Source organism: Aotus nancymaae, unplaced genomic scaffold (genome assembly GCF_030222135.1).
Source record: "Aotus nancymaae isolate 86718 unplaced genomic scaffold, 86718_ANA_hifiasm-v0.15.2.pri h1tg000041l, whole genome shotgun sequence".
NCBI classification, from domain to species: Eukaryota; Metazoa; Chordata; class Mammalia; order Primates; family Aotidae; genus Aotus; species Aotus nancymaae.
The window spans coordinates 42,187,285-42,214,883 of NW_026988455.1; the positions used below are offsets into that span (position 1 = coordinate 42,187,285).

A 27,599-nucleotide genomic window follows, 5' to 3' on the forward strand; every position below is an offset into this window, starting at 1 on the left:
TTGCTTTTGTAATGAAAGAAAGAAAGAAAGGAAGGAAGGAAGAAAGAAAGGAAAGGAAAGAAAGGGAGGGGGAGGGAAAGAGGGTGGAAATGAGGAACGGAGAGAGGGAAGGGAAGAAAACCTTTGAAAGTAGTCTATTCACAGGGCATGGGAGTTGGGTACCTTTCTACCTCAAGGTTATGAATATCATTCTTGACCTGTGGATCAGGCATCCCCACAGCTCTGTTTGACATCCTTCTTTTCTCTTGCTCACTTCTGGCAATCCTCTACTCCTTTTAAAACAAAATGAAATAGTCAAGTCAGAAAATGTAAGAGAGGCTGGTTAAGGACATCAGAGAGAGCAATATTCTCAAATCACATATAAAGGATGTGTATAAAACTGATGAGACCAACGTAACATAATGGCGGAAATCAGAACAAAAATTACCTTTCCCTTTTAGAGTTGGTGAATGACTGAAAGCCCAGGTGTATTCCCAATTCTTAGCTATAACCAGATATCTTATTATATTGGAGATATTGAGAATGTCCCATGTTTACATCCCTATCATGAGAACAATCCAGTAGAGCTAAAATTGTCCATTGTGCTCCTTCATCATGTCCCTTTGCACCCCGAAGTCCAGCTCCCTTCCCCCGGTGTCCCACCTCCCGTTATGGTGCTGCTCATTCACTGCTGGTTTTATGGTCAGTAACATCCGTATGCTCACCACGGAAAAACATGCTTCTGTCTGTACTCTACCCCACTGTATTTCTAAGACACCTCATGTGGAAGCTAAATACATGTCAAACTTCTTCAGCTTTTTAAGATGTGGCAAAAATAAGTCAGAATATCTTTCGTTTAAAATAAATTGTGACTGCTCTCTGTTATATTTTCTCTTGACAGTACTCTTTATTAAGCATTTTCTTTACCGTATTTGCTTCTGCATCTGTCATGCTCAAAGCACTGTAGAGGCAGCAAGATAAATAAGGTATAGCTGCATATTTGAAGAGCTTCGTCTTACAAATAATAATAACTAGTGTGGATTGAGTGCTATTCTAAACAATTTATAAGAAATAACTGATTTAGTTGTTATGACAATCTTTAAGGGGATACCTTGATTACTCCCATTGACCAGTAAGAAAATGAAGCACGAAGAGGCACAAGGTCAGACTGCTAGTAAGTAGCAGACTCAAGAGGTGTGCATCTTAGCCCATGCCTCCACCACTGTGCTCTCTGTATGCAAAGAGCTGCATTATAAAGCAGCAAGTGGGTTTTTTTTTTCCAATTTTTATTTTAGATTCAGGAGGTGCATATACAGGTTTGTTACAAGATGCTGAGGTTTGAGCTTCTATTGATCCCATCACCCCAGATAATGAACACAGTACTCAATAGGAAGATTTTCAGCCCTTGCCTTGTTTTGGAGTCCCTAGTGTCTATTATTTCTGTCTTTACGTTTGTGTGCACCCAAGATTTAGCTCCCACTTATAAGTGACAACTTGTGATATTTGGTTTTCTATGTTAATTTGCCTAGGATAATGACCTCCAACTTCAACTACAGCCATGTTGCTACAAAGGACATGATGATCTTATTCTTTTTTATGGCTGTGTAGTATCCCACGGTGTGTATCTATCACATTTTCTTTATCCGATTCACCATTGATGAACACCGGGGTTGATCCCATGTCTTTGCTATTGTGAATAGTTCAAAGCAGTAAATGCTAAGTACTCTTTAGTAATACAAAGTGCCACAGGAATTCAGACAACGAGCATCACCTAACTCATTTCTTTCATCCTGCAGATAGGAAAGCCACTTGTAAAATATCACAGTCACAGGTTCGAACTGAATTCATTATGTGAATTACCTTGGTAGAGCTTTTATCTGAACCTGAACTATGAACTCCCAGCCTGCTGTTCTTTGCCCAGCCTTGTGGCACCACCTTAGTTTTACTTTTTTTTCCTAATTTTCCCCCTTAAGACCATTTTTTTTTCTATTGTGTCCTGAAGTGTAATTAAGAAAATATTAGGACAATGTGGGGACACAACACATACCTGCTATCCAGAGATTTCCATTTTTTCATCATATTACCACTCATCTCACCCTGGTTGACCTTCACTGAAGTGTTATTTAACTTTTTGTTCATTAGGGTTTGATAATTGGGGGGGAAATAAGCTGAAAATACCAGCATGCTATTCACTCTGCAGGAAAGACATAGCTAAGCCAATTTTTTGCTTGGCTCCATAAACAGCTACTTGTACTAAATATCCAGGAGGGTTTGTGGTGTTGCCTATTTGAAGCTTTGCAGATAGTATTAAGCCAGCAGTCTAATTGCCATACACAGTGGTAGAATGGCCTGAGGAGTATAAGCTTGAAAGCTGAATTTACGTCCTCAGAAACACACTAATTAGGAACTTTCTTGAAAATGTACAGTAGTTACTCTTGGTTGGCTACTTTACAAACTATTGAGAATCCAGAGGAACCAACCCTTAGAGTCTGTGCTTCCAGGGATATTGCTTTGTGTTTTCTGCAGTGAGTGCATTCTTACAAGAAGGCAGCTTTGCCAGGGTATGGGCACTGACATATACCAAGTGAGGTTGATGTTTCATGAAAAGTAGGTGAGTTCCTACATGCCTCGCACCAACCAGCTACCAGCTGCCAAACTCCTACCTTCCAATATTTGCCACAAGTGAGGCTGCTCTAGAAGTCTAGCTTAATCCTAGGACGCCAAGCCAGGGCCCAGAGACCTAACTTGAGGATCTAAGGTCTTCCCTTAATGCTGTTTCTAAGGAAGTAACCAAATGAAGGCAGAGCAGAGCTGCTCATACTCATGGGGTCCTCCTCCAAGGCCTAGATTTGAAATCAGAGCATGTGACCAAAGGCTAGCTTGCTTAGCAACTCCAGGAATGTGATTTTACCATTAAATGTATCTCCCAGTTTGGGAAAGAATAACCAAATTGGTAGATAACCTGTCAATTATACTGAAGTGGTTTTGATGACTTTTTTGGAAGATAGGTAGATCCAGTCATAGACAACAGACATATTTGTATCTATACCTTAGCTAGAGAGAGAAAGAGGAATTAGTCCAGTAAATAATAGTATGCTTGTTGAGTAACACCTGAGCTTTGTTTCAATTCTTGTTTTAAAAAGAAAAGAAACTGCGTAGATTAGCCTCAAAATGGATAGTTCTTTTAAGTCAAAAGTAGCTAAACACTTGAAAATAGAACACTTATTTCTCTAGAAATCAGGAAAATGTTATTAAAAGGAGGAAAGGGAAGAATTCAATTCCTATCCTGTCCTGGAAAACACAGAATTGAAAGATTCATAATTATCATTATAATTAATATAACAACAGCTAACATTTCTTGGGGTTTTACTAAGTGCTAAGCATCAGTACAAGTGCTTAAAAGATACTAACATTTGACTCTTTCCACACTATAGCAGCTATCCACACTGAAAAAGAATAAAGAAAGATCCTTCCTCCAGCAAAGGTCTATGATTTTTAAGGACCTGTCCAGTTGGAGGAGTGATGACACAAGATACAGCTGGTACAGAAGGGCTGGGTGATGCTTTACATAGGTTTCAGTGTGCAACTTGAGGCCATCACATATATAAATTTACATAGAGTAATCCATCCGCTTTAATAAAATGTGTATGCAACCATAGGGTTGTAGAAATTTCAAAGATTTTATTTTTTGACAGGATGCCTGCCGTTTTTCTCTCTTGAGTCCCGCTTGTTTTATTCATTTTGGGGTAGTTGCCAATTAGACTCAGTTGGTAAGTATAATTAATGAACAACTTGAATTTCCTTTTAAACTCCAACCAAGAAATTAACCACAGAAGTCTTCATTTCCTTTAAAATTTCCTAACAATATCACTCCCTAAGACTGTTGCTTTATCTCTATCTCTTCTGACATTCAACCACATCAGAAATAAGTTACTCCCTATTATTTATTGTCCTGAAGATACTTGTAAGACAGCTTGGCAACACTACTGGGAGGGAATAAGCATTTATTTAGGTACCAAGGACTCTGCTAGTCATTTTCATATATACTATCTCTTTTAATACTCACAAAAACCCTTCAAATAGGGTTTATTATCTTACTTTTGTATAGTTGATGAAATAGCATCTCCAAGAGGTTAAGCCCTTGCCTTAAGTCCAATTAGTGGGACAGTTTGGTGCAAACACAGACTGACGTAATTTCAAAACACCTTCTCCTTTCATCCTACGCATGGAAGCATTGTCTCATTAAAAAAAAAAAAAAAAAAAGTTCCCCTAGAGTTTTGTTACTTTGGAGAGTTTGAGGGTCATTATTTCATCTAACAACTGTCTGAGCACCAACTCTGCCAGATACAGGTGGAGCATTGGTTTGGTTGGAATGAGTCATCAAGCAAAACTTTAGGAAGAAGATAGTGGTTAGTTGCAAGATGGTGGAGAAACGACATGAGGAAGAAATAGGACAGGGTGATGGACAGGAGGGTGGGGTGGGTGGGGACAAGCAGAGGACGTCCTGACTGTGTACCCATGGCTACAGTCTTTCTTCATGTGACTCGTGGACTTCCCTTTGTCATCCTATGCCTGAGAATATATGAAGGAGGCTGGGAAGGCAAAGGGACGTTCAATTGTCATCACTGGCATCTCTTTTGATCATTGCACCATCATCAAATGCATTGGAATAACCATGACATGAAATTTTCCATCACTGGGCCCATAACTGTCCCATGAGAGAGACTAAGAACACTATATGTTGAAGGTCATAGTAGAACTTCTTCTATGGGAGCTCTGGAAGTAGGAAAGAGTGAAATATACCCTAAAAGACTAAAATTCTGGGTCCAAACCATGTGACTTGAAAAGGAGGTGAAGATTCCTCTGGACAGGTTAAATAGACTGTCATGCATCAGTTAACGATGGGGATACTGTATTCTCAGAAATGAATCATTAGGCGATTTTGTCATGAACATCATGGAGTGTACTTGTATAAACCTAGATGGTAAGCCTACTACATACCTAGGCTGTGTGGTACAGGCCATTGCTCCTAGGCTAACCTGTATAGCATGTTACTATGCACTAGTAATACTGTAGGCAATTGTAACACAATGGTAAGTATTTGTGTGTCTAAACATAGAAAAGACACAGCAAAAACATTGTATAAAGATAAAAATAGTACACCTTTATAGGGCACTTACCATGAATAGTGCTTGCAGGACTGGAAGTTGCTCTGGGTGAGTCAGTGAGTTCGTTCTAGAATATTTTTGTACACTACTATAAACTGTATAAACACTATAGGCTGTACTGCATTTATTTTCAAAATTTTATGTCTTCAAAAACAGATTAACCTTACCTGACTTTTTTACTTTGTAAACTTTTTAATTTTTTTAAACTTTTTGACTATTTTGCAGTAATACTTAGCTTAAAACATAAGCACATTATAGAGCTATATGAAAATATTTTCTTCTTATTCTACGAGCTTTTTTCTGTTTTTAAATATTTTTTTCCTTTTCCTTTTTAAACTTTTTTTTATTAAAAATGAAGACATAAACACACTCATTAAATGAGGCCTGCACAGGGTCAGGATCAAGATGTCACGAGGTGATAGAACTTTACAGCCCTTTTATAACCTTATGGGACCACCGTTGTACTTGTGGTCTGTCATTGACCAAAGTGTCATTATGCAACACATGACTGTATATCCAGAACATGTTTCCTTCTGTGGGTGCTATAATGTGTTCAGCCCAATCACACAAACTTTCCACTGCCTCCAACAGTCAAGGGAAAGGCCTTCCAAAACACAAATACCAAATTTATGATCAGTTCACTTTAGACCGTGATGATGTCATTTTTCAGATCCTCTCAACTGGACATGTTTAAAGCTTTTCCTGCCTTTTAGAGGGTCTTCCCTCTAAATAATATTTTGTATGGAGAAGACAACACAATCTATACCCCTGCCTTTTCATTTTATGAAATGACTTGACACAGTTGGCTGTGTAACTGAAATATTTGTCATGCTTGTTAATGAAAAGTTACTTTGTCAATATAGATAATGAAGCCAAAAAAAAAAAAAAAAAAAGACTTTGAGGGAACAGAACAAATTTTAGTGAAACTGGTTTATTGGTGTTTGCTTGTCATGTTTATCTCACCCATTTTCCTATTCAAGATAAAGCCCTCTCTTTTTCAGCAGAGATTTTTCTACATTGGAATTCGTTGTTCAGGGACTGGACTAGTTCTTGTAAACAAGAAGGTCTGGACAGGAGAGCCGTCCACCATTCTAAAATCTCTTAGAGACTTTTACATTCAAGGAAGAATTTTGGGCTCCTTTTTCAGATTAGAAAGATTTGGGTTGCGAATGTTTGACTGGCATTTTGGTCTCGAAGTCAGCAAAGTTTACTGTTGTTGGTCAGGTATAATAGGTTCCTAGCATAACATAGGAACCTGTTATCTTGATAGGACCCAGTATCTTCCTTTTTTCATTGCTAACTGAAAGACCTTTCACATTTTTCATCTGTTGTTTTTATAGCTTCTTCTCCTAACATAACACCATGTAGATCTTATGTCCCACCCATTTCAAGATACTTACAGTTTCCCTTAAATGATATACCCTCTTGGATGTGGTTTTGTCTCTTTCTGACATTTGCTAAAATTTCATTCTCTCCTCACTCTACCTACCTGGCGAAAACCTACATTTCCTCTAGGTCTCAGATTAAAAATCTTCTCCTCTCTGTAATCTTACCAGAACTCATCCCCAGTATCCTCCTAGGCCCACATTCAGCACATCCTCCATGCTCCTGCAGCACTCCGTATCAGCCTCTCCCACGCACGGCTCCTTTTGGTACAGTCGAGTCTTCACAGTCTCCCATCTTCTGTGGATTGTGAGGTCCTATAGAGCACGGCTGTGTCTTATTCATTATTGTCATCCTGAAAACCTAGCATAGTGCCTACCTAGCCTGTGCTCAGTAAGTTGTTATTATAAATACCGCTCTTTGATTTCCCCGGCTTTATTTTTAGCTCTGATTTCCAGCCTGACACAAAGATGTAATAGAAGGGATTTGATACTAAAAGCTGTTTAAAAGGTCAAATCATAAAACAATAATGACATAGAAAGACTCAGAAAAGATAAATAAATAGGAACGTGTACAGGCAGAGACCATCACGCATACTTCCAATTCATGGGCATAAAAGCATTTAGTCTGAGAAACCTGTGTTCCTGTTGAATCATGATTGTTGTTAAATCATTTTTATCTTATGAATTTAGAGAATCTTAGGCTACATATTTTATCACAGCCAGTGTACCATGGCTTCAGTATTTCCATTTCCATGGAATAAGAAATAACTATTGATTTTCCCTCATTTATTCAAAATGATGATTGCCCATGCTTGCTTTTCTTTCCAGATTAGGATCAATGCATTCAGTAGAAATGCATGGCTAACTTTAGAAAGACACAAAAAATTAATGAGAAAACTTATGCTGACTGAGCACTTTTCTGCCATGATCAACAGTTTTATAGTGAGATATATTTAGAGAAGATAAGGTATCTTATTCCCTGGGGATCCTAAAAAAAAAAACTGAGCTGAGATTTTAATTTGCTTGAGATAATTATCTTAAGACCAGGGAATTTATCACAGGATCCTTCAAAGTCCATTCCTAGGATTTATAATAATTTGTCTCTTCAAAATATTATTTATATGTCAAGTCATTGAAACTAATGGATATAAAAGTGAAGAATCATTCATATAGGCTTGGAAATTGACTACACATAGTGCTCCCAGATGTCACTAATAAAGTTGTTTATTTAAAAACTTTTTTTTTTTTTTTTTTAGACAGAATCTCACTCTGTCTCCCAGGCTGGAGTGCAGTAGCATGATCTTGGTTCACTGCAACCTCTGCCTCCCAGGTTTAAACAATTATTTTGTCTCAGCCTCACGAGTAGCTGGGACTACAGGCACACTCCACCATGCCCGGCTAATTTTTATATTTTTAGTGGAGACGGGATTTCATCATATTGGCCAGGCTGGTCCCGAATTCCTGACCTCGTGATCCACCTGCCTCAGCCTCCCAAAGTGTTGGGATTACAGGCATGATTACCTGCCCAAAAACTTTTTAACCTTGAACCCTCAGCTCAAGATCATGAACCCCTGATCTTGAGAAATGAAGAAAATAGAGATTTTATGTTCTAAAATGGCCAAATAAGGAAACAGTTTATTTTTTTTTCTCTTTTGGCACTCATGGCTGAAACAAACAGCCCTTCTCCTCTTGAACAGGCTGTTCTCGTTCTCTGTTGGAGGCCAGGTTGCAAAGCTGCATAATGAGTCTCACGTGCTACAACCCAGCAGGCAAGCATTCAAGTCTTAAATCGCAGGCAAAGGAATCAAGAACTCTCATTGGCTAAGGAGCCTTGGCATCTCTGGGTTCACATGGGGTTCTGGGCAATTCCTGCTGGAACAAGGCAGTGTGAAAAAACAGGTGTGCCTGTGCTAAAACAGGGAGGAAAAGATTGAAGAGTCAGCTTTTCTGGTCATCAAACAAATCTGAGCTGAGCCCTTCCTCATTAGCACCATTTCTTCCACCCAGAGGGAGAACAAAGGAAGTGCACACTAACTCTGGGGCACATTCGAATTTATTATAAAATCCTGGGGGAGGTTGAGAAACAAGCAGCAATTAAACGTGGCGTGCCCACATGAAGAGTTTGGGGAGAAGTAGAAAGCTCACTTCATCTTTGTATTTTCACTCTTAGATTCTATTTTTGCACATGTAAAGCAGGATTTGTTTCCTTTTATTTTTCATTATTCAAGTCATAAGAACTCTTATGGGGTGTATGAATTATTATTCATAAACTTAGGTATGTAGGAAATGTCACATAATAAACATTTTCTTTTATTCAAATAAATCCACTTCCAAGACCCTTTCCACCTGATTTTTGGTAAAGTCAATCTTAACTTTCATTAGGTCTCTCTCTCTCTCTTTCTCCTTCTCTCTCTCTCTGGCCCCCTGCCCTGCTCCTTCCTCTGCCTTTCTCCTCTCTCTCTTTCATGATCATGCTCCTTCTCTCATGCTTACAGAGTACTTGAAAAGTTAAGAAAGAGCCTCTTAACTTCTGTCAGCCAAAGTAGCCACTGATAAAATAATTGTCCAAGCTTGCTTGATCTCTGCAAAGTGGGTAGCTCTGGTACTCCCATGCCAAAGTAAAGCCAGTGGGATCCTGGCTGCAGCTGGCATCACTGGCATGCAGGGTTCAGCACGCTCAGGTTCAGCATCCCATGGTGGACTTCACAGCAGTCCCCCTCAGACAGGTTGCCTGTGTAATCCCTGCCTTCACGGAGCTTGCATCTGCAGAGAAGATAGAAAATAACCAAAATATGTAGTGTGTTGAATAGTGATAAGGGCTAAGGAGAGAAAGAAAAAACGGAAGGCAGAAAGGGAGTGCAGGGAAGTAGCTGAAATTTCAAATAGAGTCCTGGGGAAGACAAGGAGAGAAGAGAAGGGGAGGGGAGGAAAGGCAGCCAAGAACTGTGTTTTGGCACATTCTTAGTGTTAGACGTCAGGTAGGTGAGGAGGAACTAGCAAAGGAGAGGAAGAAGCAGCTAGTGAGGTAAGAGACAAACCAGGAGAGAGCACTGAAAGGGAGGAAATTATAAGGGTTAAAGAAAATTCTATTTCCTCCCTTTCAGTTTGTAGCTGAGACAAACCTCTATAGCAAAAGAAATTAACAAGAGAAAAACAACTTTATTAACACATGTAGTGCACATCACGCGGGGGATGTTTTCAAAAGTAGTGGTTTACAAGTCTGCTTACATGGCATATCCAACAAAGAACAGTACCTTTTTTCTGAGTTGGAGTCTTGCTCTGTTGCCCAGTGGCACGATCTCGGCTCAGTGCAGTCTCTGCCTCCGGAGTTCAAGTGATTCTCCTGCCTCAGCCGCCCACGTAGCTGGGATTACAGGTCCCTGCCACCATGCCCAGTTAATGTTTTTTTTTAAGTAGAGATGGAGTTTTGCCCTGTTGGCCAGGCTGATCCCAAACTGGTGGCCTCGAGCGATCTACCCTCCCCCACCTCCCAAAGCAGTGAGATTACAGGCGTGAGCCACCGCGCCCGGCCAGAATAGTACATTTGGGGAAAGTGACAGGGCAAAGAGGAAGTCAGTCCTGGGCTCCTGGAGGGGGGAAAATGTGGGACGGTAAATTGATGGGGAGTAAAATTTCCTCACTCTAGCTCCTTTCTGAGCTGATAACGGTCTGTTCAGAGAACTTCTATCTCGTTTTCAGGTGGGAGAGGTGGGAGTGAGGAGGGCAGAAAAACCTTTTGTTTTTGTAATTCTCTGTCCTGCTTTTGCGTAAACAAAGGCAAGGCAGACGCTCTCCAGGAACTGTTATGACTTGCTATATATAGGTAAGAAAGAGCAGCCCAGGCAGCCCTTTCTGCAGCTGTTCCTAGCTTAAAAATATTCATGTCAAAGAGGCATATTTTAGAATGGAATATTCTGGTTTCCTTCAACACTGTCTGGAAGCCAAAGTGAAGAGTGTATTTCCAAGAGGAAGGAATGAAATGGCCAACTGTGTCAAATGCTACTGACAGACTAAGTAGGAAGAGACCTGAGGACTGACTCTCAGGGAGCCCCTTCTGCTCTCTCCATCCATGGCTCGGCTCGGATCCTTTCTTCCTCATCTCATCTGCTCCCCCTTTTCCCCCATCAAAGACACTTGCTCTGCTCTTCTTCCCCTTCAGAAAATTGGTGGACTTGGGTGTTTTGTTTTGTTTTGTTTTTACAAAAGTTCTCCAGGCAAGTTGTGTTTTCTAGCAGCTCTGGCCAGCGATACAAATCTCTCCTGGGAGTAGACACCCCAGTGGCCTCTTTTGAAATGAGGAGAAGGAAAAACAAATGGAAGACAAAATCTGAATTAATTAACAACTCAATAAATTACCCTGCTACATAGAAAAGATATTCTTTACTTTTAGGCAAAGCACCAAATAGTAAAAGTACTAAATATATAGCTAAGCGATTTTTACTAGTGCAGTGAAACCCCTATTAAAAGAGGGTGAAATCGTAGCACATCTGTTTTCAAATAGTCCCAAATAGCTAGTCTTAGGGACTGAATTGCAAGAAGAGTTCGTATCTCCCACTCTTTGCCTCTATAAGGGTGCTTATTTTATCAATCCTGTACAACCAAAATACGCATCAAAGATTGGCTTACACAGTCGGGTTTCCAACTTTGTTAGTTTCTCATTGATCACAGGCACACACAGGCTTAACAGACTAATGTATGTTGCCTTATGTAATTTACCTCATTAGTTAAACCCAGGGATGAACAAACTACAATTAGTGGGCCAAACCCAGCATGCCATTATCTGTTTTTGTAAATAAAGCTTTATTGCAACTTAGTCACGCTCATTCTTTACGTAGTGTCTCTGGCTGCTTTCACACTATAACCACAGAGTTGAGTAGTTACAACAGAGGCTATCTGGCCTGAAAGCTGAAGATATTTACTATTTGATGCTTTACAGAAAAATATTTGCTGATGTCTGGTTTAGACTTTAAAATAGACTTCTGGAAGAAATATTGTTCATGGGTATTTCAATCTCATTCCATGGACTTTTACGTAAATTTGCTCCAGGAAGCACATTTTAGATTTCACTTCTTTTTATAGGCAAAAATCTCCTTTCCCTTCAGCTTTATGCTAGGGCACTGGTTCTCAAAGTATGGTCCTGGGACCAGCAGCAATAGCATCACTTGGAAACTTCCTTGAAATGCACATTCTGAGGTCTCATTCTAGACCTGCTGATCAGAAGCTCTGGAGATGCGGTCCAGTACTGTGGGTGTTTTAATAACTCTTCCTTCGGAGAATTCTGATGCATGCTAAAATTGAGAGCCATTTGAAGTTTAGATTTCTACACACCCCTTCTTGGGATACTTTCAATGAACAAACTAGTTTTTGCACATTAGAATCGCGGTTTTAAGAGCAGTCCTTAAAGTGCCACTTTCTTATTTATAACATTAAGATAGTCTACTTTCTGCAATAATAATATTAGCTCTTACTGCTGCATTCAAATAGATCTTTGGTGGCAGCAGTAGAATGAAGCCAAGTAGATGTTTCACAGACAGGACAAAGGAGGTATGGGGCTAAATACTCCAGTGATTAAGGATCCAAAGCACCCATTGCGTGTCTCTGGGCCATGACTGTCTCCTAATTCCTCATCTTTCTATTTCTGGATGGGGCATTCATTTATAAGAGAGAACAAAAGAAGGGATTTATTTCCGGCACCATCAAGGATATGCTAGAATGTGAAAAAAAATTAATTTATATTTTCCCCTTATAAGATTTATGCAGGTGCTGCTATATTGCTGCTGTTTTCCTTTGCTTAATGATCTAATCCTTCCCTGGAGCTTCATTTCTCCGTGTAGCTAGAGAAAGAAATAGCTCTGATAATGAACACCTGTGATTTAGATGGAGCGAGAAACCTGATCCCAGGAAACAGCTAAACAGTGAGTCTCGGTCCTTTTAAGCCAGGAAGAGAAGAACAAAGGAACAGTGAACAAACTCAGGCCCCGTTTGAAAAATTTGAGATTAGTATCTATGTTTAAAAGCTACCAGAAACCAGTTTCAGACCCTAAGATGTGAGCAAGGTAGAGTGACTGTATTTACTGGTTTGTTCAGGATTAAATAACTCTAGTTTATACCTGTCATCCCAGAGTAATTACTAATGATGACCCCTTCACTTGCATATATGTCCTGATTGTATGATAAATTACATGGTCACCTTGGTGAGAGACAACTCAGTGGTGCACCAAGAATTCCGACTGTAGATTTCCTAACAGGACTTTGCTGGCAACCAGTTCTGATACTTATTAATTGTGTGAATTTTGCAATTTACCTTCTATGCCTCAGTTTCCTTAACCATAAAATGGAAATAACAATATAGTTGATCCTTGAACAATGCTGGACTTAGAGAATTAGTCAAAAATTCATGCATAACTTTGGACTGCTTAAACAAAAGTACTATTAATAGCCCACTGTTGATCAGAAGTTATAAACCACCAATTAACAGATATTTTGTGTCTTATATACTGTATTCTTACGATGAAGTAAGTTAAAGAAAATCATATGAAGAAAATCATAAGGAAGAAGAAAAGAAAATATATTACTATTCATTAAGTAGAAGTGGATCATCATGAAGGTCTTCATCCTCATCATCTTCATATTGAGTAGGCTGAGGAGAAAGAGGAAGAAGAGGGGTTGGTCTTGCTGTCTCAAGAACTGGCAGAGGTAGAAAATCTGCATATAAGTGGCCCCATGCAGTTCAAACCCATGTTGTTCAAGGGTCAACTATATCTCTATCAGAAGGTTGCTGAGCAGATTGGGTAAGCTATGCAACCCATCTGGCTGAGTGCCTATACCTGGCAGGTGCTCGGCAATGACTACTTCTCCTTAGGGAGAGAGAAATTATCTACATTCAATTGGCCCAGTGGACTTCATTACATTAAATCATTCACTACAACCCAGAAATTCACAAGCAACTTTGTTCTAGTTCCATTTATAATTAGCTTTTTTAACATGTTGCCATTTTGCAGTTGTTTTTTTTCTCTGTAAGAAGCATATTAAGGACATCAAGAAAAAATTGTCTTTCAGAGAAAGTCATAGTTGTACTTGAAAAAAAAAGTTCACGTTCAGAGTTGAACCAGAGGCTCAAGTTTGTTCAATGCTGCTGCAAAGTGAATGTCAGAAACAGAAATGACTCTATTGCAGTTCATGGTGTTGGAGTTTGGAGAGATGCAGTGAATTGTATCCCACTCTTGACTGGATACAATCAAGTATCAAGTCTTCAAATTGAGAGCTTGACACCACAGTCAGGCAGGTGGAGATCAAAATATCATTTTCATTAATGATGAATTTGTTGGAGTTAATGACTTAGTGTGACAGTCAAGTGGATTTGCTGGCCTGCCTCAGCTCCAAGACACCTTACCAGAGGAGAAAGTTGGGTCTGTAGCAGACATTTTTACCAAGATGACTGACTGGCACTGGACCCTGGAGGAAAAGGAAGAAACAAGCTAATTTTCCCATTACTGCAGGATCAGCTCTACCCAATGAAGAAACAGACAATAGTCACCACCAATCAGGTTGTTCAATTCTAGATGTGGAGAGAAGTCAAGGAAAGATAAGAGGCTAGTCATGCTATTCTAATGGAGCTCCCTGTGCCTGGAAACATGGAGGGAGCTCCTTTTCCAGAGGAAAGAGGGTTCTCCACAACATTGTCGCCCATGTTTCTCACCGAGGATTTAGTCACAGTAAAGATTTGATCAGATTAGACTTAATAAGTTATTTTTGGGAAAAGATGCTCAGATAATCAAATAACAATTTATCACTTTTCCCAACTGTGGATCAGAAATTGGATGAAATACCATTACTAGATTCAGAATAATCATTGCCTTTCCTTTGTCTCATATATGATAATGGTTATTTTAATGACCTTGGAGGTGAATGAAGGTCATCCGTAGCTTACAGCACTTGAGCTGTGAAAACATACCAATCACCTCAGGGGGAACAGAATTAGGTTCCCATTTCGGGCATATAGTTCCTGTTCATTTCTGCTGGAGGAAATAATAGCTTTGTAGACATCCCTCCAGCAAAGGGAAGAATGTAAACCTTTGTTAATGTATTTCTCCTTGGTGGTCAAGACACTTTGTCACTTTAGCTGGGTTCAATTCTGAGAAATAGCGAGGCTTCATTTTAAAAGTGCGGGACAGCTGAACTGAAATTGGCTGTTTGAATCCCTAAGAATCTGGGCTCTGTCAGACATAATCCAGATGGACAGGTGAAATGGAAATACCCACCCAAAGAACTCAGCACGTTCTTCTGTAGGTCTCTGACCACAGCTGAGGCCTCATAGTTAAGGCCCATAAAAGGACACCATGAGGCCACCCAAGTGGCTGTCATCTCCATTTCAGCAGGATACCTCCCAATAGTGTTGAGGTATGACAGGCAATCCCTTAATAATTATTATGTTACTCCTGTCCCTTCAGCTCTTCTAGTTCTAAGGTATGGATCCTAAGTATTGTACCTTTTATTTTTGTTTTATTTCACAAGCATGTGTTTAAACTATGTTTTGAGTGTGAGGCACTCTAGGAATCAGAATGTCACTGAGAGGGCTGGGGAGTCTGTGAGGATGAGCTTACTTACAGTTAAGTGGAAGAAGCTCTCCTTAAGGCAGAATACAACAATCACCAAAAGATATTCTTTAAAAAAAAATGGGACCATAAAGTAATAAGTGATTAATACTTGCTGAGGAAGTTAGGAAGGCCCTCAGGAACTGGCAACATTTGAACAATAAAGTTTGACTTTGGGGTCTCTGATGGGCTAAAATAAATAGTACCCCCAGAGGCCCAGGCATCAATGCAGGCAGATCACTTGAGCCCAGGAGTTCTAGACCAGCCTGGGCAACATGGAGAAACCCTGTCTCTAACAAAATACAGAAATTAGCTGGGTGTGGTGGTGCCTGCCTGTGGTCTTAGCTACTCTAGAGGATGATGTTGGAGGATCTCTTGAGCCTGGGAGGTCGAGGCTGCAGTGAGCCAAGATCATGCCACTGCACTCCAACCTGAATGATGGAGTGAGACCCTGTCTCAAGAAATAAAGAAAAAAATAGTACCCCTTTTCTGCATCGAAGATCTGACCAATTTGAGAAAAAAAGAAATACTTGGTGGAACCCAAGATATCATTGAAAATTACTTATAGGGGACAAGTGAACAGATGGGACTTTAGTTTTATTGGCCAAGTAGGCTTAATGACACTCCCAATTTGGGCAGAATCCCATGGTGAGTCTTTACCTCCTCAGCTTACTGCATATCTTCAGGGTCTGGGTTTCTGGAGGAGCTAGGAAATCTCAGGTTCCCTGCAGGCAGGCAGCTGCTAAGAGGAAGCAGAGCCAGGCAGAGCTGAGCAAACCCAGTCAGTTTTTTCAAATTCACTGGGTGGCCAAGTGAGTAAAGGGACAGAGAAAGCCCAAGGGTGTGCTTAGGAAAAAGTCCTCCTCTTGAAACAAGGAGTGAGGAAAGATACTCATCTGAAAAATGGTATGGCTAAGGGAAAGTTTAAAAATCATCCTGCGTGGAAGATGGCGAGGATAGTCTGGTGAGACTAGGATAAGGTAGAGAGAGAGCTCTGGAAGGAGATGCGGAGATGAAGGTTGGGTGCAAAACAAGGAGAGTCTTGAATGTCACGCTAAAGGAGTGGGCTTTTCCTAAAAACAGTGGGAACCCATTATATTTTTACAGAAAGATTATATTTGTGAGTGACAGCTAGCAGTTAAGCGAAGATCATTATAGAGGCAGGGAAATCAGTTAGGAAGCAATCTCATTAGCCCACAGGAAAACCAATGAGCAATGAGAAACTGGGCATTTGGTGTAATTCCTGATTTCATGAGAATTTAAATCACATCAGTCTACTTTGGATCTCAGGTCAGGTGATTGAGGGGACAATTACTCCTCTCATAAATAATTTTAAAATTTCTGTGGAAATAATTACCTTGTCATGTAACCTATCTGCCTTTTTTTTTTAAAGAGGCAAGATCTCACTCTCACCCAGGCTGGAGCACAGTGGCACAATCACAGCTCACTTCAGCCTCTACCTCCCAGGCTCAAGCAATCCTCCCACCTCAGCCTCCAAAGTAGCTGGAACTAAAGGCAAACACCACCTTCCCCCGCTAATTTTTTTAAATTTTTTGTGGAGACAAGAGCTCCCTGTGTTTCCCAGGCTGGTCTCGAACTCCTGGGCTCAGGTGATCCTCCTGCCTAGGCCTCCCAGTGTTCTGGGATTACAGGCTCATCAGGCATGAGCCACATGCCTAGTCCCTTGCCTTCCTTTGTACCCCAAATGTCAGTGAGCAACTACTACATGTAGAATATGATATGACATGCTGGGAATACAGAAATAAATATCCAACAGAGAAAAGAGATGCCTAGAAATCTCTTCTCTGTTCAAAACCCCCATCATAAGTCATTATTCATGTAATTCATGAGATAAAACTTCAAAAGATATACATAAGGTATTATCAGAATTTTTTCTTTAATACCATCATAGTTGATTTACAAATCTATAAAGTATATTTATTGGCATGTGCTTCTTTGAAAAAGAAAATGCTGTGAGAACACACAATGAGAATGTCTTTGAACCTGGGACCTGAAGGACGAATATAAGTTTCTCACAGAAGAAACATCAAAAACAAAATTCCTTGAAGAGAAAATAGAGCTTTTTGCATTTGGAACCAGTAGAAGTAATTGCTGTCTCTCTCAGTAGGTACAAAGAAAAAAATTATTTTTATAATTTGGAAAAAGCAAATTAATATGCATACCATTTCCCTAACTATAACCATTCACCTTCCTTCCCAGCTCTTCCCTGAATCATGGACCAGGTCTCGTCTGTGATTTTTCAATCCATAATTCCCTTAGCCGTTTTGCTCCTTACTAATTTTGTCAAGAAGCCAAGGAACTTGTGTGGGCCGTGGACTTAGATCCTGGAACATTTGCAGAGGAGTATGGGTAGAGTATTATAAAGTAAAATGAGTTAAAACCACTCTGATTACCTTACATTTGAGAAGGAAAGGTCTGACTTTTGATGTGGGTTTTGCACAGAGCAGAGACTGAGACTATAGCTTTGTTTGGAGAGTTTTCTTGTAGACTTAGATCAATTACATTGAAACGTTCAGCCTTCAAACAATGGCTCCAAAGAAAATAATGCTGGCTTTTCCCTTTTACGAAAATGATACTTGTCTTACAGCCCGTGGGATTGGCCATCCTTTTTCTATTGAAATTATTCAAAAAAATTGCTGCTTGGATGTCCTGGTAATGTATTGACATTAATAGCAGAATATTTCAATCAGAGCCATCTGGCCATAAGGGAATAACTGCTCCCATTGATTATGTAAAAAGCTAAGTTAGCTTCTAAGTATATAATACACTTGGAGTTGGTTTATGGGTTTTGTTATTTAGCATTTATATCTCCCTCCAACCCACAGAACTAAAAGACTTAACAAGCTGGTTGATGAATAAGGAGAGGCCTCTGGGGGAAGACATTCGAGGAGGGATACAAAAGGCCACCTAACCCAAAGCAGAAAATTTTAGCCTTTTGGATACATGAGAAAGGAATTTGGCTTTCTTGGCATGTTATCAGTCTGCATGAGAGAGTATTCAAACTTTAGAAAAGCCTATTTGAAATTACTTGTTTGCCAGAGCCGCCTTTCAGTTTAAATGTGTAAAATGCATTCATTTTTCTTTTCTTTTCATGAATCATTTATACATTTAAAGCAGAACTTTGTATAAGCTTAATAAATATAAATAAGCATCTTTATACCTGTGTTTAAGCATGAAACTCTTAAGGGCCAGGGTCTAAGTGCTTTATAAATAATAATTCATTTATTATTCAAAACAGTTTTGTGATTTATATACCTACTGTATATATTAAATACTGTATAGAATATCAATATGCAAACATCCCTCAATGTCTATGGGGGATTGGTTCCAAAATCTCCCAAAGATAGGAAAATCTGAGATTGCTCCAGTCCCTTGTGTAAAATAGTGTTTGCATATAGGCTACACACACCTTTCCAGATGCCTTAAATAACCCCTAGATTACTTATGGTACCTAATGTAATATACATGCTACATCAATCGCTGTTATATTTTATTGTTTAGGGAATGAGGAATATTTTATTGTTTAGGGAATGAGGACAAGGAAAAACCTATGTATGTGTTCAGTACAGAAATGGGTTTTTTTTTCAGAATATTTTTTATTCAGTTGAGGCTACAGATGTGGAACCCATGGATACATAAGGCCAACTGTGTGCTTTTTGTGTATAAGTATATATCAAGATCCATTTCTGCCCTTCTAGGATATGCATGGTTCCAGCTTATATGTTGTTAGCTCTGTAGAGTCCAGCAAGGCTATGAGGGTTTACAGTAGCAGGGAGGCAAAATAGATAGAGCAATACATGCTGAGAGTTGATCAGGGAAAGCCGGAGTATCCAGGAAGCCAGCAGGCAGATGGGGAGAGTCCGTTATGGACCTAGAAAGCAGAAACTCAGAATGAGAATATGGCAGATTCTGCCCAGTTGCAAACAGGCAGCTCAAAGCCTGAGGAAAAGCCTCCTCTGAGAGAGCGAGACTGGTCAAGGGGTCCAGAGTGCAGGATGGAGATGGGTGTGGTGAGTAAGCCCTTCCGGGAAGGCCCACTGCAATCAAGCGAGTCTTGGGGTCCACGGTGCCAGGAAGGGATCAGGCAAAAGGCCCAGCCTCGCTAGAATGTGGAAGGTGGTACTGCTCTCCAGAAGCTGGGGATATTCAAAGAGGAGCGACTGCTCTTTCTGCCCTGGGTCTTAGACCTTTGAGAAGATCTGATCTAAACCCTTCATTGTCAGGATGAAGTTTCTTGAGAAACCACACAGGTGACTTCTTTTCTCTTTATGTGAGAGATGCTGAGTAGCTTCCCATATAGTAAACAGCCTTCCCACACAATCATCAGTTATGCTGGAAAGGAAACCCCTCCTGACACTAAATAGGGTATTAGGCCTATACTCGGCATTGACCTGAATCGTTCATCTTAAAGCCCCACTAAAAAAAACAAAAGTCTGCTACTCCAAATTCTCATATGAAGGACCCTCAAGTGCAAGTACAGATGCTCCTCTAATTATGATGGGGTTATGTCCAGTTAAACAATTTTAAGTTGAAAATACAACAAATACACAACCTGCCCAACATCATAGCACAGGCTCACCTCCCTTAAACGTGCCCAGAACACTTACGTGAGCCTACACATGGGTGCAATCATGTGACACAAAGCCTATTCTATAGTTAAGTGTTGAATATTCCATGTAATTTATGGAAAATAAAAAACAAATGGTTGTATGAGTGCTAGAAGTATGAGTTCTACTAAATATGTATCACCTTCACATCATTGTAAAGTTGAAAAATAGCGAGGTGAATCATTCTAAGTGAGGGACTGTCTGTACTCTCTCCCTGCCAGGTTTTTGTAGTTAGAAAACAGCTCCTGTGAACCTTCAGGATAAAGGACAGGTGAAGACTGCCGTATAGCAAGCAGAGGGATGGCTGGAGAGAGGAATGTTTGATCATGATAAACTCATGTAAAGTACATAAAGGGCTATATGTAGTTTTGTTTTCTTTTTCTTTTTGAGACTCTGTCACTCAGGCTTTGGTGCAATGGCACCATCAGGGCTCACTGCAGCTTCAACTTCCCAGGCTCAAGTGATTCTCCTACCTCAGGGTCCTGAGTAGCTGGGACTACAGGCACATGCTATCAAACCCCACTAATTTTTTTAAATATTTTTTGTAGAGACGGGTTCTTGCTATATTGCCCAGGCTGATCCTGAATTCCTGGCCTCGAGTGATCCTCCTGCTTTGGCCTCCCAAAGTTCCGGGATTACAGGCATAAGCCACTGTGTCCAGCCATAAATGGGTACATTTTATAAGGAGGTAGAAACATGTCTATAGGAAGGCTTGGCAAATTATAGCCCACGCTATTTTTATTTAGCTCATGGGCTAAGAAGTTCTTTTATTTTTTTAAATATTTGGAAATAAATCAAAAGAATAATATTTTGTGGCATGAAAACTAAATGAAGTTCAAATATCAGCATTTATACAAAAATTCCATTTTTATTAATAAGTCTGTATTCTAAAACATGTATCTATTCAGTTGTATTTTGAATTTTAATTACACAAAATTGTGTAGAAATGTTTTCTCTCTCTCTTGCTATATAAGTACCTGACCAATTTTCTCTAGTTTGCCCTTTGGCCTGCAATGTCTAAAATATTAATATCTACTATATAGCCTTTATGCAAAAAAACTTTGCCTACCTCTGGTGAATAAGGGACTCTCTGCAGGAACCATGGCCAAGTGACTATAAATAGGCCTGAAAAGTCACCAATAAGCCCAGCTATTTTAATGTGCTCTCTCTCTCCACCGCCTTCTCCCTCTCCTGTCTCCCTTTGTCTCCCTCCCTTTTCTCTTCTTCTCTCTCCCTCTTTATTCTCTTCCTCTCCCTCTCTTTCATAGATGCCCTCTCTCTTCTCTGCTGTCTTTCATTCTTTTTTATTCTCTCTCTCTCTCTCCCTCTCCTGCTCTCTCTTTCATAGAGTCTCACTCTTTTCTCTCCCGTCTCTCCCTCCCTCCTCCCCCATACCACTTCCTTTCCTCTCCCGGGGGCCCCGTGATCTCTCCCTCCACAGTGCCCTCTGCTCCTTTGTTTTCTACCTGCATACAGCTTTTTTGCTCATTGACTTACCTTCTTCACATGGTTGGTCCCGAGGACCACCACTAACAGAGGCTTCACTCCCAAGTATGCGTGCCCTGGAAGCCCACCTCCCAATTACTGGCCTTGGGCTCCGACCTCCACTTCAATTCCAGGAAAGCAAATCTGGCTCATGCAGGTCTGATATCCATGTAAGTTCAGCCAGCTTTGAAAAAAGTCAAGGAAGGCTGCCCCTTCTATGCTGTGGACGGTCTGTTCTCTGATAGGGGAGAGTGGATAGGGCGGACACTGTGAGTGTTTTCAGTACACATGCCACAGTGACTTCTTCGGCTGGCTTAAAAGATTTCCCATTCAATCCACTCATCCACTGCCTGGCTTCTGTTCTTTGTCCTCTGATTACTAGATAGAAAAGCAAAGCAAGAAGGCAATGCCCCAAATGAAGGCCAATGGATGGGTGCTGATACAGGATTGCTGTGAAGATACCCGGAGCATTGATAATGCACAAAATAGATTTGTTTGGCAGTATTGAAAACAGAAGAAAAATATGTGGTTTTCCATATTAATTTAATAGATTCTACATTCTAAGTCCCTAGGAAAAGACATGCTTTGAACCATCAGTTTTCAATTTTTTTATCACTGTCTGAGGAAGGCATTCTCATTAATCCAAACTCTATATTTTCAGTGTCTTGACATCACCCTGTCTGCAGCCAAATTTGCTAATATTTCACATGCCAAGATCAAATATACAAGCATGTTTATTCTAGAGTATTGCTATTACCTTTAAATATGAAAAGATTGTATATAGAGGGGGTCCATTAAGTTAAATATCAGTAAGGGAGTTGCCATAGAAACTGGTAATAGAGAAAAAGACATTTAAGGAATTCATGTTATTTTTACCCTTGCCTAGTTCCAAAGTGGGTTAGAAACATATGCCTTGGGAGGTTCCAACCTCAGGGAAGGACCCAAGCCATCTTTCAAGGAATTTCTTTCTGTCTAGAGAACCATAAGTGTTTAGAAGTGAAATATCTTGTTGCATGTCGGCTGTTTAATAGCTTGTGTGGTACTTCATTTTTCCAAATGCTTTCCTGGGCATCAATTTCGATGCAGGATTGTAATGGCAAAAATATATATATAGCATACAGGATTGGTTTGCATTGGGTTTGACATTCACCAATTGGGTACATCACAAATTTTCACTAAAAGATACCTGAGTTTATTACCCATTTACAAGTAAGGTGAGGTACATTCCAGTTATAGTTAGGTTGTCTTGAATAGATAATTTCTCCTAACTCTATAACATGAAGGCAATATCCAAAATATCTGCCTCCATAGAAGACCTAAGAGATACTCTAGTTAAAATGAAATGTGTTTATTTTCAAATGTCATCCCTAGATATTTTCTTGGGCTCACTCTGCTCCTAAATAGCTCAAAGATTTCTAATCACATTTCCTTTTGCAAAAATATATTAAAATATTATGTCTGCACAATAATATTTCCACAGTTGTACCTCAATATTCAAGTATTCACAACTAGGAATCTTCCTAATTGTAAGAAGCACCTTAAACTTAGTGAGAAAAAAATAGTTTTGACTGTTATGAGGCACAACTGATAGCAGATTTATGTAGTTTTCATAAATTCATATTACACTTTCCAGGCCACCGAAGAGATGCACCAAGTAGTGAAGGACACCAAGAATCTAATGCTGAAACTATTTGTAAAGAGCAGTGGTGGTGTGCAAAGTTTAGCCATTATTTCTTAAGCAGGCAGTAAATTGGTGCCCATTAAAATGAGGCAAAATGGGTCGGGCACAGTGGCTCACACCTGTAATCCCAGCACTTTGGGAGATCAAGGAGGGTATATCACCTGAGGTCAGGAGTTCAAGACCAGCCTGACCAATATGGTGAAACTCCACTTCTACTGAAAATACAAAAAATAGTTGGGCATGGTGGCAGGCACCTGTAATCCCAGCTACTCGGGAGGCTGAGGCAGGAGAATGTCTTGAACCCAGGAGGCTGAGGTTGCAGCTCTCCCCGTGGATGCAGAATGTCAAAGCACAGGAATTCTCTTCACAGACTTTTAATCATTAAAAATAACATAATCCTGGAGCTGGCAAGATGAAGAATTGTTAACTGTGTTCATGTTATTAGGACATGGCTTTAGCTACTAAACACAAGTTACAACCCACCACTGATAGACTTCATATTGAATTGTTCAAGATCTTCAGGAAGTTATCTCTCACTTAAAGTGCAAATCCCATTTTTAAATGACCTATACTGTAATAACCGTGATCTGTGGCCTGTAGTCATTAAGGTATCACCAGTTTCTATGGCAACTCCCTTACTGATATTTAACTTAATGAACCCCGTCTATATACAGTCTTTTCAGAGAATGATCTTCTATGCTCTGTCTCCTTGTAAATATGAGCCAGTTTCCAACAGTTATCTCTCAGGCCCACAAGCACTTTAGATCATCTGTGGTGACCTTGAGATAAAACCGAAGTGTTAATTTAGTTTGATCAAAATTCTCCATTACCCAGGCATTTTACTATTACACACCAAATGTTTTCACAAATAGCTACACTGATGATAGATTATGGTTTTATATCAGCAAAGAGAGTTAATTGCTGTTTTTTTTTAAATTGCTGTTTTTTAAAAAAATAAATAAATGAAAGATGAAGAAGAAGAAAAGACTGCTTGGGTTTTTAAGACATTCTTTCATTCCTGCCACCTCTCTCCCTCACAACGCCTGACCCAGTCTTTGCTTATGGCAATTTAGACATTTTTCGCTTTTTTGGGAGCCCCGTCTGAATTGCCTAGCAGTCGGAACAAAATGTGACAAAAGTCTAAGAGATTATCTTATGCAAGGACTTAGGGTTCAGTGTGTAATTAGAAAACCCTGGGGTAACCTAAAACCCTGCAGAATGCACAGCTGTTAAATCTGTTACTCAAGCTCACATTTTTGTAAGCTCTAACGCTTCCAGTTCCAAATTGCAAAAGCTGGCAAGTGTGGCAAGCATCTTGACTATTCCTGCTTAAAGCAACCTTACGTTGCTCTCAAATTAAATTCTAATGGAAAGTTCTGAGAATTATGAAAAGTCTTTGTGATGGTGGAAAATGAAAAATGACTGCAATCAACAAAGGAATTGGCTTACTTTATCACAAAACCAAAGCACAAATATTCACCAGAAAAGGGACCTGGGGGAATCTAGGTATTTTTTTTCCTACAGATTATATTTTTAAAATTTAAATCTAAACAACTTTTTATTTTTATTTTATTCATTTATTTTCAATGAATGACCAATAGGCTTAGCTGAGTGAGACACAAATTTGTAAGGATCTTCAAAGGAACTTATATTAGTTTCTTTATGGGCATAAAGAAAATGGCAGTGAGCCCTATGAATCCAGCCCAGCTGGATATAACAGTGGATTCCCAAAATGTTTTCTTTATGTCACAAATGAAAATGTAGCATTCTTGACATTCTAAAAAGCTGTTTCTTTTCTATGAAGTCATATCCTGCAGATTCTAATTTATAAGTTTGTGAATCTTGCTAGAGATTTTTAAATATCTTATGTCCAAACTGTAATTAAGAAAAAAAATTATGAACAGAAAAAGAAAAACATGGAAGAAAGAGGAGAATAGAAAGAGAGTAGGGTGATATCCTATCCAGGAGTCTCCAATTCCCCGTCCACAGACTGGCACTGGTCCATGTCCTGTTAGGAGCCAGGCCATATAGAAAGAGGTAGGCGGCTGACAAGTGAGCCAAGCTTGGTCTCATTTACAGCCAGTCCCCTTCACTCACGTTATCACCTGAGCTCTGCCTCCTGTCAGATCAGCTGCAGATTAGATTCTCATAGGAGCGTGAACCCTATTGTGAACTGTGCATACAAGGGATCTAGGTTGCATGCTCTTTATGAGAATCTAATGTGTGATGATCTGTCACTGTCTCCCATCATCCCCAGATGGGACCGTCTAGTCACAGGAAAGCAAGCTTAGGGCTCCCACTGATTCTACATTATGGTGAGTTGTATATCATTTCATTATATATTACAATGCAGTAATAATAGAAATAAAGTCCCCCTCCACTGTCTGTGGAAAACTTGTCTTCCATGAAACCAGTCCCTGGTGTCAAAAAGGTTGGAGACCACTGCTATATACAATGTTTCACTCTGGAAAGTTTAGCTAATCAATGTCACTGGGCAGTAACAATGTGATGAGGGTGGGGTTTTGCAAGAGGTCCATTCACAAGGTATTCGTAGGCTTCTGATCAGCTAAAATAGGTTTCAAGGGTCCATAAAGCCCCTGAAATTACACAGAAACATTTTTGTGTCTACCCACATGTATATTTACTTTTATAGAGAAAGTGTCACTAGCTTTTATCAAATTCACAAACATATTCTAAGATCCTTGCCTCCAGAAAACAGGCTACGGACCCCCACTTTAGGTCATTACTAGTTATCTGCTGTCATTTTCTTTTGCCAAAAATGAAGACAATACGTGTATGTGTGTAAGTGTGTGTGTGACCTGACAGAAAGGCTTAATGTTAACATATCTTGGTTAACTTACACTAAGCATGATATTTTTAGGCATAGTTTGATTTTCTACCTCTCGTAACTAAGAAATTCACTGCTTTTGTTTTTAGGCTATAAAGGCTTTTATTATCTATGGGACAAATGTCCATGTATTATCACTGAAAACAATAAGAGAGAATTTGGAAGCATACATATATTCAGTATTTATGAAAAAGACAGTTTGCTCTATTCAGTTTTTAGCACCAAATTTAACGAAATGTATGTGTGTGAGTGTGTATAATATTTTGATACATTGACAAATATATTGGCAGAGAATAAACTGACCGTATATCACTCTCAAACCAATCAGCCTATGAAATTTAATCCTTTTACCTACGTATGCTCTCAGATGGAGAGGGGGTGTCCAGCCATCTTTCCTGCTGTCTTGTAGATGTAGATCACTGGAGCACAGTAGAAGGTCCATGCTAAGCACTTCTCCCTCCATGAGAACACTGAGTAGATCACACTTGGTCTGTGAGTTGGAGTAAAGATGCCACCAACAGAATCCAAGAGTCAGAACTTGGCAAATTCCAGGCTATCTTAGAGGATCCTAGAATGGGTCTAAACATATCATTTGATATAAAACAGCAGGTATAGGGTATTGTTCCTTAATATGAAATCAGTGAGCGTGTGCTAAAGCAAATCAAGGGAAAAACAAAGAGCATGGCAAAAACGGCAGTTACTTTTGCCCCAAAGTAATACTTCGGGAAATACCTCATAAAGTAACCTTTAACAATGGGAAATAGGGTATCTTTTGCAAGGCATGTTACAAAATACAAATCCCTATGGGGTGGATATTTTCATGACAGCCATTTTCCTCCCAAAGAGAAATGTGGTATTAACATTTCAAGTTAGGGCTTAGTCTTTTTTAATTTTTATTTTATTTTTGAAATGGAGTTTCACTCTCACTGCCCAGGCTGGAGTGTCATTACATGATATTGGGTCACTGCAGCCTCTGCCTCCCAGGTTCAAGCAATTCTCCAGACTTAGCCACTCGAGTAGCTGGGATTACAGGCACCCACCACCATGCCCAGCTGTTTTTATTTATTTTTTATTTTTTGGTATTTTTAGTAGAGATGGTGTTTTACCATATTAGCCAGGCTGTTCTCAAACTCCTGGCCTCAGGTAATCTGCCCACCTCAGCCTTCCAAAGTGGTGGGATTACAGGCGTGAGCCACCACACCTGGCCAGCCCTTAATCTTTAAAGTACCTTTCAACAGAAATGTACTCAGTCTTCATAATCAGCAACATAAGTGAAGTATCTCCTTTACAGACACCCAAAGAGAGCTTTAAGGAGACCTATTGTTTCGGTCACTAAGGGCCCCTGCGTCAAACAGAACAGCAAGGCCTTTCACCTCTCTCTTCTTGGATTTGAAAGTAATTCTCAAAACCTCCCCATCCACAGAAAACTCATGGGTCCCCAAGTCACTTCTCTCTCCAGGGAACTGAAAGAAATCTTGGCATCTTGCCTTGAACAACAATCATCATTTTCTTTTGCGTGTTTTAAGTGGAGATGCAAAACAGCACCCATTTTTGTATAACTGGCATTCTAGATCATTTTTTTAAGATGAAAATCAAACCAGGAAAAACATCAAGTTAGATGAGATAAAGCCCTAGGAAACTAAAGTATTTATGCTTTAGAAGTAAAACAGGTCACATAAGTCAAAAATATCTTTTACTAATAGAGCAAGAAACCAAATCCCACACTATTGCTCATCACTGGGAAGCAGTTTCTTGGCATCAGACACAAACGTAGCAAAAGAAGTAAAAGGGAGAACTCAGATGTTCAAGAGTCGTTTAATTTTAGTTTATG

General features: G+C 39.7%; 1 protein-coding gene across 18 annotated transcripts in view; it reads left to right on the forward strand.

Moving 5' to 3' along the window:
• Positions 1-27,599, forward strand: part of TRPM3 (transient receptor potential cation channel subfamily M member 3) — a 605,449-nt gene that overhangs the window by 318,650 nt on the left and 259,200 nt on the right. For 5 of the 18 annotated variants that reach the window (XM_064361670.1, XM_064361673.1, XM_064361674.1 and 2 more), the window contains exon 7: positions 3,675-3,749. The exons of the other annotated variants lie outside the window; for them this stretch is intronic. In XM_064361670.1, coding sequence (XP_064217740.1) covers positions 3,675-3,749 — 75 coding nt within the window. The remainder of the gene's footprint in view (positions 1-3,674; positions 3,750-27,599) is intronic. 18 annotated transcript variants of the gene reach the window in all.